Consider the following 14,657-nt stretch of genomic DNA (forward strand, 5'->3'; position numbering starts at 1 on the left):
CATCTTCCTTATTTGCATATATTTCCCAGAGGAGCATAAATGGCCTTATAAGTCTCCTCACTCACCTCATAGGTTTCTCCTCACACACCTACTAGGTCAGTGATGGCGAACCTTTTAGAGACCAAGTGCCCTAACTGTCACCCAAAACCCACTTATTTATCGCAAAGTGCCAACATGTCATTGGAGCGGGGCTTATGATGTGATTTTACCTCCATTGTCATAAAAAGGACAGGGCTGTTTAAAATAGACAGGGAGGAACGCCCCTTTTTTTCTTTACCTATATGGAGCACTGGAGTTTAATTGGTGCGGTTTCTGATCCGATGCTATGCGGCGCTCCCTTTCACCTCCACCGAAGGCTTCCCGCAGAGTGGCCTCAGTAGTAATAGTATCCCCTATATCAGCCCCAGTAGTAATAGTGACCCCTCACAGTGGTTTCAGTAGTAATAGTGTCCCCTATAGCGGCCTCAGTAGTAATAGTGACTCCCATAGTGACTGCAGTAGTAATAGTGACCCTCACAGTTCCCTCAGTAGTAACAGTGACTCCTACAGTGGCTTCAGTAGTAATAGTGAACCCCCACAGTGGCCTTAGTAATAATGTGTGCCATAGGTTCGCCACCTCGGTTCTAGGTGTTTTCCTTAAGTAGAGAGGATACCACTCCCGACCCACGTCATAGGCCTCTCACTAGCCAAGCCAGAAACGAACTGCACACTAATGAGGGGCTAAAACCCCGAAACAGCTCTATGTGTATGGATTCTGGCTAAGTTTTCAATTCCCAATCAATTCCCAATTATGAAGACTTGTTTAACCCCTTGAGTGGCAGGTTTCCTACCACCCTGTCGTGCCCACCAGGGCAGGTTTTTTAAAAATGGTCTAATCATTGAATTTCAACTAGTTTTGCAGTTGCGTCTCAAGAGCCATAACTTTTTCATTTTTCCATTGACATGGCCATATAAGGGCTTGTTTTTTGCGGGACAAGTTGTGATTTTTTTAAACAGGGGGGAGGAAAAAAAGAAATGGGGAAAAAAGAAAAAAGGGGCCATGTCATTAAGGGGTTAAATAATGTATTAACTTCCTTCTCTGGGTCATTACGACGCACATGGATACCACATGTGTGATTGTATTTTTGATTTTTTACAAAGTAAAGGGAGACAAGTGTTTTTTTTATTTTTGTAATAATTTTTTACTTTTTTTTTTTTTATTTTTTAAAAATTTTTTAATTTTTTTTGTCCCTTTAGGGGACTTCCACAGGGACCCATCAGGACCCCTGATCACATTCCAGGGGTCCGATGGTGACAGCCCTTTACATGCTGCAGTGACAGCCCTTTACATGCTGCAGTCACATAGACTGCAGCATGTAAAGGGTTAACACAGCAGAGATCGGAGGTTTTCTCTGATCTCTGCTGTAAGAGCTGGTACCTAGCTGTCCTCTGACAGCCAAGCACCAAGCTCTCCCTGCCACAGAGACCATCGGCTTGCTTCTGACAAGCCGATGGTCTCTATGGAAACCTGTAAACAAAGCAGGACATTGCCGACATGTCGGCAATATCTTCTGCTGGTTTTTCAAAGCCCTTGCTTTGTTCTCTGTGGGTCTGTGTAGGCAGAGCACACTGTCACAGCCTGTGGCATTGTGCTCTGCAGCTCCCATAGTGATACATAGCCCGGAAATCTTCCGGGCTATGTTGCTATGAGCAGTGGAGCTCGTCACGGAACTTTTCCGGGCGTGCCACTCAAGGGGTTAAAGGGTCTGACATTGATTTACAGGAATACAGTGTCATACAGTAGGTGGCGCTGCAGTGATGTTGTTCCATCTTCCTTATTTGCACATCAAGACGCAGAAATGTGACTTTCCACGTGTGGATTTTGCCCATTAATAGGGCTAACTCTGTGTGCAGAGACACGGCAAAAACTACACCTGAAATACGTGGATTTTGACACACAATTCTGCTGTGATTTTTTATGCAAATCAGCACCAAAATCCACAATATATTTTGTGCTGCAGACTTTGGTGCGGATCCGCAGCAGATTTCCCCTTTCAATTGAAGGGGTGAATTCTTCAGTGGATCCACCCCTGATCTACATCACAATCCACACCAATGGTGCAGATTTTGATTCCAGTACCTGTGAACGCCGCCTAAGGGGCTGATTTGCTGTGGATTTGGTTGCAGATTTCCCCCCTTTAATTTGAATTTAATTGAAAGGCTGAATAGTGTGGATTTTCACACAGTATTTCATGAGGATTTGATGAGGATTTAGGCGCAGATTTTCGGCAGCTGAAAGTCCACACCTGCATCAAATTCTGTGGATTTTGACGCAGATTCGCAGCAGACTTTACCCCAGTCAGAACCCACTAAAACCCACCACGTGGGACCGTGGCCTGAGGGTGTGTTCACACGTAACTGATCTGCTGTGGGTTTTGTTGCAGATTTCGGTGCGAATCTGCAGCAGAATTCACCCCTTTAATTTGAATTCGAGACTGAATTCTACTACCTTCACACACAGCCTATTTGCTGTGGATTTTCCACAGCTGAAAAAAATCTGTAGGAAATTCACACCAAAATCCACAGCATTTGGTGCACATTTTGTCAGTGCAGAGCTCTAATCTGCAATCCAGCTGTTTAAATGACCCTTCAGGACCGGAGAAACAAATATGGCCACACCAGCTTCTCTGACTGCGTGAAGCACACTGTGCATTAGTATAATAAGCATTATTCATCATTAGTCTAAGACATTACACCTGCTTTCATGAACCAGTTCTGTCCACATGAGCAGCGCCGGCCAGCCAGAGCAGCATGTAGTGCCTTAGACTACCAATGTGTACTATGCTCATTTGTGCAAAATCGGCTCCCTGGCAGCAAGTCTTCCCTCAAACTCTCAATCAGCAATCGTTAGCGGGTAGGATATCTGCCCATGTAAATCAAAGTTAAGTCTAAAACCCCTTTTACACGCAACAATTATCGCTCAAAATTTGCTCAAACTTTGTCTTTTGAGTGATAATCGTTGCATTTACAATTGTTTGCTTTTCGGACGAACAATGATTTTTAGTTGAGTTTAAAATCCATCACTTGTCGGAGAGCTGATATGAAGGGACCACACGCTGTGATTCTCCACTGGAGCACTGATAACATTGTATTCAGCTGTAGTCCCGCCTACGGGAGTACAAAGGGGCTGTATGCAGATAACAGACCACCTGCTGTTATCTGCATACAGCGAATGGAGGCTCATTTACATACAAATGAAGCTAATAGGCTGCTAATGGGCACTAGTGCCCATTAGTAGCTTATGAGCTTATGCAAAATGATTGCTCAATCTGTCAATCATCCTATCTTTTGAACATCTTTGCGTGTAAATAGAGCATTACATAGTTCTAAATCATGAAAAAGACTTTAATGAATGTCACCAGACTCCAAACCATAACCATGTGAAAGGATCTATACTAACCTGTAACAGTATTTTATTGCCATCATGATCTTCTGTCTGCCATCTGCCTTCACTGATGGGGCTGCACTGGTTGGGCAAGAGAGGAACAAGCTGTCCAAAGTCTTTCACTCTAAACTCCAGTAAAGAGGAGTCCAGGGGCACAGGAGTTTGGCCCTTAAGAAGCCTCTTTAAAGAAAATTCGATATCTATGTCCATATTGGAGTAAATTGGAAAGACACAAAAATCAGCTTTTTTCTTCCAAACAGATTTTTTCAGTATGAGTTCATACATTTTCATCATGTCCGTAAAGTTCTCGTAACTGCAATATATAGTGAAGCGGATAATTTCCTTCCCATAATGCACCTGCCTGATGGCCCATAGAGGAGTTCCATTTGTCAAAGTGAAAAAGTCTTGATTACAAGGCATATAAGGGAGGAACTTGCCATGTACACGTTCTGTATGATGGAATTGCCAAGGAGGTTTTTGGAAGCATTCATGAACATGTAAGATCTGATCTTCTCCATATTCCTCTTGCAAAAATAAAATAACTGCCAGAGCCGGTTGGGCGGTAAAGCTCTGCTTCAGCTTCTTTTTCTTGGAAGTCCTTCTTTCGGAGACACGGAATAACTGAAGATCAGGGTGGATCCATGCTAGGATTTTGTCAATACCTCCTTGGAGACATCGGGATTCACCAGGGTCTGCAATAATATGGATACTGACAAGGAATGGGTCTTGGACATCATCTACGGAAAGCTCACCTAGTGAGATAAATATAGAATAGGTATTATATTTGTATCAGATCAGTGACATTTAATGAACTTTATCAATATTTATATGAATGGCCTCATGAGCCTTGTGTGGTGCGGAGTGTAAGCTCTCGTCTACAACCTGAAGGTTGCAAGTTCAATCCCCGCTTGATTCAAGTAGCTGGCTCAAGGTTCACTCAGCCTTCCATCCTTCCAGGGTCAGTAAAATGAGAACCCAGCTTGGTGGGGGGTAATAAGTAATAATTACCTGAAAGCGCTGCGGAATAAGTTGGCGCTATACAAATAACAAGATTTATTTATTTATGGATGTGGCGTGGGAAACTTTTAAACAATGATTATCCAGGTATGCTTTTAGTGTCCAACATAATTTATTATTTTGAATAAAAAATTACATTTCAACAGCTGGGACCCCCATGCAGGGGGTGTAAACATGGGAGTGCAATTCCAAGTAACATAAGTCCAAGTGAAATACCAGAGAAAACATCCAGGTATGATTTTGTAAATAGATAAGGCAAAATATGTTTGGGAAAGAGATGTTCCTTCTAATTGTAGCGCTGTGCTTGCTTAAAGGGGTTGTCCCGCGATAGCAAGTGGGGTTATACACTTCTGTATGGCCATATTAATGCACTTTGTAATATACATCGTGCATTAAATATTGGCCATACAGAAGTTATACACTTACCCCCTCCGGTGTTGGCGTCCCCGTCTCCGTGCTCGCGCCGGAGAGCTGGTCTGCGCATGCGCAGAAGACCTGTGCAGCGCGAGCACGCCGGAGCGGCCCCATTCAACAGAACAGAAGAGCAGACTGCGCAAGCGTGTCTAATCGAGGGAGAAGAAGGCTTCGGTCGGCGCCATACAGAAGTGCTTAACACTGCTTGCTTTTGCGGAACAACCCCTTTAACTTGGCTAAAAAGTGATGACAGGTTCCCTTTAAGCAAGCATTTTCTCCTGTACAAGTCACTACTTTATGATGTGATATATAACTAATCAGCACAACATTTTAGTATATTGAAACCCATGGCCAATTCATGTACATTCCCCATAAAAATGCAATTAGAACCTACAAACCATTACATCAGCTCTACCAGCTTGAACTGTTGATACTTGACAGGAAGGGTTCATCGAGTCATGCTGCCTGCACCAAAATCTGACCTACCATCAGCATGGTGCAACAGAATTCTGGATTCATCTGGCCAGGTGATGTTTTGCCACTGCTCTCAGTGATCCAAGTTTTGTGCTCTTTTAGAGGCTTGTCTTTCTTAGAAGTTGACCAGTTCAAGTGCCATTGCTGTCTGTTAGAGACTATCTATGCATTGTATTCAGGTACAATTTGCTTAAGGCCCATTTAGACACAACGATTATCACTCAAAAATCGCTCAAAGCCATCTTTTGAGCGATAATCGTTGTGTGTAATTGCCCTGACATCATGCAGTTTTCGTTAAGCCGTCACTCATCGTTGTCTTTCAGCGTGCTGAAAGACAACGATAAGTCTTATCAGGGATTCACAGCGGGATACAGCTGATACTATTGTTTCAGCTGTATCCCTCTCCCTGATGGCAGATAGGGTATGAAGAACGCAGCTGTCCAGCTGCGTTCCCCATACCCGGCATGGAGCGCTCAGCTATATAACAGCCGGGCGCTCCGTGCAGAAAACAGCTGGATACAGAAGATGAGTGAGTCCACCCCCGCTTGTCTTCTGCATCCTCCGCTGGGAGCGCTCGGCTGTATGACAGCCAGGCGCTCAGAGCGGGGAACAGCTGGATGCAGAAGACAAGCGGCTCCCCACTTGTCCTCTGCATCCTCCGCTGGGAGCGCTCGGCTGCATGACAGCAGGGAACAGCTGGATGCAGAGAACAAGCGGCCCCCCACTTGTTCTCTGCATCCTCCGGAGCGCAAGGTGATCGCTCAACATTTGAGCGATTCAGTGTAGGATGGCCATGCAAAATTTGGAACCTTTAATTTAAATAGTAGGGCAGGCTAGAGCCTCCAGCCATGGCTGGCTAAGGATTAAGCGGCTGAACCATAAATCCATGTTGGCTTACAGAGATTTGTAGGATTGGAAAGAGCATCAACCTGAATCATTGTCCCCAGTGAAGAGAGCATCAACATGAATACAGCTATACAATATATCCTGAAATTCCGTTCCATTTATGTAATGACGTCTATCGAGGCTTTTTTTTAATAGTTATGGAAATATCATTAATATTAGGTCAGTCTGGTGTCTTCAGAAGACCGAGATGTCTCAAATGTGAGCTCTGTATTTGGAGACAAGGTATTCTCATTTCACCATCTGACTTGCACCTCTGGCTGTGATCAGTGATGAACTAATTAAAAGTCAGATGGGGATAGAATCGGGAGCTTTGTGAGATCTGTCACCAGCATTAGTATTCAGAGGGAACATCTGATGCTGTCATCGGGACTAGATGGAAAAACAAATAGCTTCAGAAGACCACCGGAGAACTGTACAAAGCCATCATTAGGAGCTAGAGTTACATAGACAGCAGAGAAAATCTGCTTTTGTTGAGCGGTGGAATAGCTGAAGTTTGTGCCAAGAAAGAGACGCAGCATAGCTAATCAGCTTGTTAAGTAGAGTACTGTACACTTAAGGAGACAACAGAAGCTCCTCTTAGGTTTTATTTTCCCACCTGCAATTAAGTGACTTCTCTATTTTTTGGAAGAGACGTGATAGAGGCACAGAGTCGGGGTATTCATGTCATGTACACTAGATCTTCACAACTTCATTGTTGGTAGGAAATCTTTGAAATCTGTTCGCATAATGCTTTGTGTTGACTTCTTAACACATCTGTGGGGCAAGAGTAAAGGCAAAACCTACTGCAAGGTGGTGGTCCAAGCAGCAATCTTTGTGTCAATGGTTTTTTGACACAATTATTTCATACCAAGGGAAAATTTTTGGACATACTCAACAGGGACCTCCAGCTGTTATATCTACAATTGTAGCATTTATGAAAGATCAGCAAGAATTTGCTTTATACAATGGTTACAATTTTCTTTGTATTTGGAGCGTCTTTCCACGGGGAAGCTTCTCTCATGGTTGCAAAACCATTTTTTTTTTTCAAAGCTAATATTGATTATAGGACTAGTCAAGTTAGAAATTCTTTTTATCTATGCTTGTCTGAAAGGGACTGTCCACTTTGGACAAACCCTCTCTTTTATTTATTTATTTTTTTTAAAGAAGAGTCCTTCGATGATGAGCAGATTGCTGTGACTCTAAACAATCAGCTTTGAGATGTGGGGTAACTGAGCAGCAAGTTTTCAATTCCCATGCAATGCAACTGTGGGAAACATGAACCATTACAGCATACTTGTTGATAGGCCAGCCATGTAACACGCAGATATACGGGGTCCCATACTTACTTGTCTAACTAATTAGAGTACCCAAAATGGCAGAGCACCCCTTCACTATTATCTCATAATTCCCTAAAAGTATAGTTGAAGACACAAAACTCTCTAAGGTAGCAGCAACTTTTAATGAAAGATAGAAGAAATGTAAGAATTTCTGTAGTAAATCAGGCCAGATACAGTAATATCTGCCTTACTACACTCAATGAGCACAGTGTCTAGGGCATGAAGTATGATGACCAGCTGCAAGTGGGTAGTGGAGATAAGGGAATATCCTACGCTTGTGTCTACAGTTATAGGAGGGACATATTTGTTAGAAAATGTATCATTTGCTTGAAAATTATTTGCTCGTTATCACAGCTCACAAAGCATCTCTTAGTAACCAGTTAAGGTTGCCTGCAGACGGGCGGGTCGAATCCGGCGGCGAGGATTCTCGCCGCGGGACCCGAGCGCCTGCAGGGACCAGTGCGTACTCACCCGTGCCTGCGGCTCCGGCTGTTCGATGTACCGGCTTGTCGGGCAGCCAGCGCATGCGCAGACTGGAGCTGGCGGCGGGTGAGTGACATATCTGTACCTTCTGCATAAAGCGATGGCAAGATGAATAACTACTCAGCATACAGGACCCACAGAAGACACACAGTCAGCGTTTAGGAGGAGCAAAGAGGAGAGTCTTGGAAAAGTTTCTGAATTGTAAAAGTTGGAAACATATGGAGTGGTAAGCAATGGTATTGCTGGGTTCATACGGGGCCTAAATCTCATGGAAATACCGCAAGATTTCCGTGGCAGAAATGCAGCTTCAAAACTCACGCGGATTGGTGCAGGTTTTGGAGTGGCTTCGGCGCCTGTATTCCGCTGCAGCTATCTCTCCCCATTGAGAGGCCGCCACGAAAATGGTGATACAACTAACATGCTTTAATTTCCACGCGGCATGTCAATTTGAGCGCGGCTTGGCCACAGCGAGTGGGCGAGATTTTCACAAATCTTGTCCAGTTAGCTGCTTTATCCCGGGATAAAACTTGGTGTCGGAATTTCCGTGCAGAAAGTCTGCATGGAAATTCTGTGGCAATTGCGCCCGTGTGAACCCAGCCGTGGTGTTATCCACAATAGTGACTTGAGAAAAATGTTAAAACACAAATGCAAAGTTCTCTGACCAAAGGTGCACATGTCCATTTGGTTGTAACTGGTGGTTTTTAGTACCAGAGATTGTAAGATAAAGTGCACACACTTGTATACCTGAGGCTCTATTTGCCTTTTTTTCTTCTACTCATGGATCTAGACATATGTAAACAATTAACCTGTATATTTGGATCCACTATTAAATACATTTAAGAAAGTATTCTTTAAAATGGTAGGTCTGTATAGACAGTGCTGCAGGGTGTGTATGCTTTCTAAGAGAAGAGAAGGAAGATTAAAAGAGAAATGTCACAGACTATTACATCTTTCAGGAATGGAGTGTACAGGCTACTGCCCAGTGACCAGGGAGTGATGGGAGAGATGACTACAGAACCTTGTGTTCTGCTGTTATATTGCCTTATGTGGGCCTTGAGCAGTACAAAACAGCCATCACTTGTCCTCTGCAGCCTGCCCTAGTCTGTACAGCAAAGCTAGCAAATGACCTGTAGATAACAGAAAACGGCATCTTATTGTGTGTTCAATAACCTTCACACCGGCTTGTAGACTGGCTAAGATTGATCACAAAATTATCTTTTTAGTCTATTTATGTAACTGTACACAATTTAGTGATCATTTTATGCTCAGCCTGTGTCGGCCTTTACACAACTTGTAGGATGCCGAAAGCAGAAGTTTGCAAATGTGGATACGACCCTAGTGACGATTTTAACTCTATAGTTTTTTTGTATGTACTTATTGGGTAGTTTATTAACTGGAAAATTTAAATATCTTTTATAGTTACTTAAAAATGTATTATATCTTGATTTAAATAATGTTGTTCTCTTTAAAAGGGCACAAAGTTTTCAGAAAACTTATGGTTCATCAATCTTGTAATATACATTCATTAAATGTTTTTTTTTGTTTTACCACTGTAAATCAAGGCTGACGTGGCTGATACTAGCGATCTCCTTTCCAGATCTTCTGACATCCACTGTCTCTTGTTAGGTATTGAGCTTCTGTAGTAACTAGAAAGCTGGGACATTTTCTTTGCTGTGGGCTCACAGGCTTTTCCCTGCACTCACAGGCTGATAGATCTGCAGACATTGTGTAAACAATCTCCACATTCTCTGCCTCTCCTGCTGCAACAGCACCTGTGTGTGCACATTACTTTGGATTTAATAATCATTTGGCCAGAATGTCTCTGAATCCCCAACTCCTACAAGACAGCAAAGGGGTGGATATTCAGATATTGTCTCCCTGTTGATTGAACCAGAGAAGTCTGGGCAAGGAAGTACAGGACAGTGAATTACTGGCAGAATGGTAGGCGTGTGACACACACCCTGCTGAAAGTGGATGGCAAAAAGCATGGCAGCAGAAAAATGGGGAAGTCTACCTGAAAATCAGAGCTTAAAAACATGAAACAGAATGCAAAACAGTCAGTAAATGAGTGGGCAAGGAGAACCTGTTATAGTTTAGAAAACATGTGGAAAAGTCAGTTACGCTTTAAAGGGGTTTTCTGGGACTAAGATACTGATGACCTGTCCTCAGGATAGGCCATCAATATCGGTCAGGTGAGGGACCACCACTCGGGACCTACATCGACTACTTGTTTCAAGAGATCATGGCGCTCTGGTGAGCGCCATGACCTCTTCTCAGGCCTGTGATGTCACGTTTATCTGTCAGAGGGACTAAGAGCAGCTCAGTCCCATTCTAGTGAGTGAGAAAGAACTGCTATACCAGGTATGGCTGTTATGAAATATAAGGAGCTATGCCTGGTATGCAATGAAGTGGCTGCGGTGCTCACCTGAGTGGCACAGTCACTTCAGACAGCTGATCATTGGGGGTCCCAAATGGCGGATGCCCATCGATATGATATTGATGAACTATCTTGTCGATAGGTCATCAATATCTTATGTTTGGAAAACCTCTTTAGGGTACATTACATGTAGCGTTTTTTGGTGTGGATGCAGCATAATTTGCGCTGCAGATTTTGAGACTGATTCACACCAAAATCTGCGTCTGAAGCGATACAATTTGGTGCAGTGTTTGACGCAGATCTGCAGCCGATTTCACCTTTTCAATTGAAGGGGTAAAGTCTGATGCGAAAGCGCATCAAAATCCACACCAATGTGGATTTGATGCAGAATTTGATGTGGATTTTGGTGCATACTTTCTTGGTAGTTCTAGCACAGCATAGGCTCTTCCACTTTTCGGTACTCTCAAGAAAAAACATATCTAGGCACACTATACCTCAAACACTGATTTAGGAAATAATGTAGCTGAGCGCTAACAGGGTTTCTGTCTCTTTGATTAATAAGAGACTGGAAACCGGAACTGCTATAAAGATTGATGGAATACTTCTATGTGGCATCAATGAATGAAGCCGCCCTCAACTTCCTGAGGATACATCCATCCACTGCCACCGCCCTAACACGGCTTTTCATAACATCCCCTCAAAGTGACAACCAAAAGTAACTCCTAAATGTGGAATATGAATGATACAGACTACAAGCATCTGTTTTAAAGCTCAGCTATATACACAAGAAGCTGCCAAGCAGCACATTGGGGAATGACTTATGTGATTCAATAGGATCTGCATGATGTAGACTGAAATAGGCTTTAGTATCAAAGGTCTACAGTGCTGAAAAATCTATCAAACTAGCAGTTTATTTGGCAGTAGAGTTTTGCTATAATAGTCACAAATGCTAACGGGAAAAGAAAAAATACACTTGTAGCTTCTATTAAGAGCAAATGAGAACTTGCTTTTTACCTGTAACACTCTATAAATATATCAGGTGAGATAATGAGGCATATTTCAGGTTATTTGCACAATGGCTCTTGCAGAAATTTGCCTCAGGGCTGTCACATGACTGTATTGTAATTGCGTATTACCCGTGCGGATTTCACACGTAATATGATGTAACAAGTCCCCATATACTTACATTGTGCTGCCCACACATATTGCTATTATGTCAGTCAGAGTAGATACAGGGAAGTCTGAATACATACACTGAACAGGAATGACCGTAAACTAGAGATGAGCGAGCGTACTCGGAAAAGCACTACTCGCTCAAGTAATGTGCTTTATCCGAGTATCGCTGTGCTCGTCCCTGAAGATTCGGGTGCCGCTGCGGCTGACAGGTGAGTCGCAGCAGGGAGCAGGGGAGAGCGGGCGGGAGAGAGGGAGAGAAAGATCTCCCCTCCGTTCCTCCCCGCTCTCCCCTGCAGCTCCCCGCTCCGTGCCGGCACCCGAATCTTCAGGGACGAGCACAGCGATACTCGGATAAAGCAAATTACTCGAGCGAGTAGTGCTTTTCCGAGTACGCTCGCTCATCTCTACCGTAAACCTATGACGGATGAAGTGAATAACACAGATTGTCTCCGTAGGCCCCGTACATATGGCACAATTTCGCCAGGGATTTGCACACCACTCTATGGCACAATCCGCATCACTTTAACATTCTATTGAATGCTATGGAAATCCGCACCATAGTTCTGTGGCATGGATTTTTCATGAAAAAAAAAAATTTGACTTGTCAATTCTCGGCAGTTACCATGTGGGGCAGCACACTGATTTGCTCCATTGATTGGAGCTAAATTTGCAGCAGAACTCCGAGGCGTGGCCTCAGATTTATTCCATAGATTAAAAAGTCAAATCCACGTTGGAAAAATCCAACATGGATAAAACACTTCAAACACTGTGTGAATGAGGCCTTAGAACGGCACCTGTCAAGGGGTGGGATATATTAGGCAGCAGGTGAGTAGTCCGTTTTTGAAGTTGATGTGTTGGGAGCAGAAAAAATAGGAAAGTGTACAGATTTGAGCAATCTTGACAAAGGCCGGATTGTGAAGACTAAACAATTGGGTCGGCACTCCCCAGCTGAGCAGTGTCAGGAGGAGCGTCTTTCTCCGCTCCCACAGCATGCCAGGAAGGAGGCAGGACAGAAGAGGAAACTCTGCGGGGTCCGGAGGACCTGCTTCTTAGCGAGGAGCCAGCATAGCACCGGACGGTGGAGTGGCGTTCCTAGTTGCCGCTCCCACTGCTTGTTCGGGAGGGCAAAGGCAGCACAGCGGTCTGGATCTTACTACCCCCCTGCATGGCAGGATGGATGACGCCTTAAAGGAGCGAGCTCAGCGGAGCAGGGGGCTTCAGGAGCGGAGAGGGCAGCGGGAGTCGCAGGAAAGTGACACCAGGGTTGAAACTGGAAATTTGCAGCACGGTCGGGGGGAGAATGACAGCTGACAGAAGCGCTAGGAGCCGAGATGGTAGCCCAGCGAGGAGCACACATAGCAGAATGCTGGGTACGGGTGTCAGGGACGATTTGTCGTAAAAAGGATTTTTTACTGCTTGCGGGAGATTGCTGATTACGTTTTCTTCCCTGTGCGAATATACGCGGATGCATTGCGGATCATCCTCGTGGAGAAAAATCTGCAACCCCACGTCCCAGCCTTTTCCCCATTTCCTTAATCGATTTTAACCTTCAAATCCGCAGTGAATTCGCAAATGTATTTGCAGATGCACTGCGGATGCTAAGCTCCCATTGAGCTGAATGGAGCCACATCCATGGGTGATCTGCAATAAAATGGAGCATTCTGCGATTTATTATCCGCGAGTGGCATCTGCAAATCATTTAAAATCAAATCCGCAGGCGGTGAATGAAATGCGGATGCCCCGTGCTTCTCTATGGGCGGTTTGAACTGCGGATCACCCTCACGGATTTTGAAAATCAAATCCGTCCGTGGACACAGTGGTAAGGTAGGGCCATTGAGAAACTATTGTTCAACACAGTGGACTTCCACTTAATATTCTTTGGAACAGATAACTTTCATTACTTTAACTGAATGGTGAATACATCTAATAGTAATGATTAAAAAGTATGAAAAAGAGCAATTGTCCAATCTCCTACCAGTGAGACTACACTGCAAATACTGAGGACCGAGCAAGGGAAAACATGATCCATTCTAGCTCTGTGGGAAAGTGACTAATTTCCTGAGGCGACAGAGCAGTGTCTCTTATCTCTGCACTGTACAGCACTGTAGAAACAAATGCATTATTAATACGATGCTACACCCGCTGGCAAAGGGAATGTGCCCATTTAGAGAGCATGCCATTGTTGAAGGTCTTGTTTAAACTGACTGAAACAGTCCATTCTCTTCGCTTTTTTCCATTGTGTCAGACCTCAAGAAGATATATTTACTGTTCAAAGGTCCTTAATGTGTTAATTAAATAGAACATGTTAATTAAATGTTACAGTCTTCAATTAATTTTATTTGCACAGCTAACTGAATAGTCACTGTCATTTCCTTGGCCACATCCTCACAGAGTAATGTTGGAAAAAGTTGCACCCATTTACCTTCTAGGTTTCCACAGAAGTTTTGTTCTTCTTTTTAAAAAAAATGATTACAGGGGTTGTCCCGCGAAAGCAAGTGGGGGTATACACTTCTGTATGGCCATATTAATGCACTTTGTAATGTACATCGTGCATTAATTATGAGCCATACAGAAGTTATTCACTTACCTGTTCCGTTGCTAGCGTCCTCGTCTCCATGGTGCCGTCTAATTTCAGCGTCTAATCGCCCGATTAGACGCGCTTGCGCAGTCCGGTCTTCTCCCTGGTGAATGGGGCCGCTCGTGCCGGAGAGCTGGTCCTCGTAGCTCCGCCCCGTCACGTGTGCCGATTCCAGCCAATCAGGAGGCTGGAATCGGCAATGGACCGCACAGAGCCCACGGTGCACCATGGGAGAAGACCCGCGGTGCATCGTGGGTGAAGATCCCGGCGGCCATCTTGCTAAGGTAAGGAAGAAGTCGCCGCAGCGCGGGGATTCGGGTAAGTACTAAACGTTTTTTTTTTTTTAACACATGCAATGGTTTGTCTCGCGCTGAACGGCGGGGCCTATTGAATAAAAAAAAAAAACGTTTCGGCGCGGGACAACACCTTAAAAAGACTTCATATCTGCCCTGGGTTTGGTATTATCGCTGCCACACATGGCAGATTTGCTGC

The 14,657-nt window shown here is 44.1% G+C and overlaps 1 protein-coding gene across 3 annotated transcripts in view; it reads right to left on the reverse strand.

The window, feature by feature from the left end:
• The window catches only part of FAM124A (family with sequence similarity 124 member A), a 57,092-nt gene that overhangs the window by 7,128 nt on the left and 35,307 nt on the right, over positions 1 to 14,657 (reverse strand). For all 3 annotated transcript variants that reach the window (XM_066583737.1, XM_066583730.1, XM_066583722.1), the window contains exon 3: positions 3,440 to 4,176. In XM_066583737.1, coding sequence (XP_066439834.1) covers positions 3,440 to 4,176 — 737 coding nt within the window. The remainder of the gene's footprint in view (positions 1 to 3,439; positions 4,177 to 14,657) is intronic.

The sequence above is a fragment of the Eleutherodactylus coqui genome, chromosome 1 (genome assembly GCF_035609145.1).
Source record: "Eleutherodactylus coqui strain aEleCoq1 chromosome 1, aEleCoq1.hap1, whole genome shotgun sequence".
Classification (NCBI taxonomy): Eukaryota; Metazoa; Chordata; class Amphibia; order Anura; family Eleutherodactylidae; genus Eleutherodactylus; species Eleutherodactylus coqui.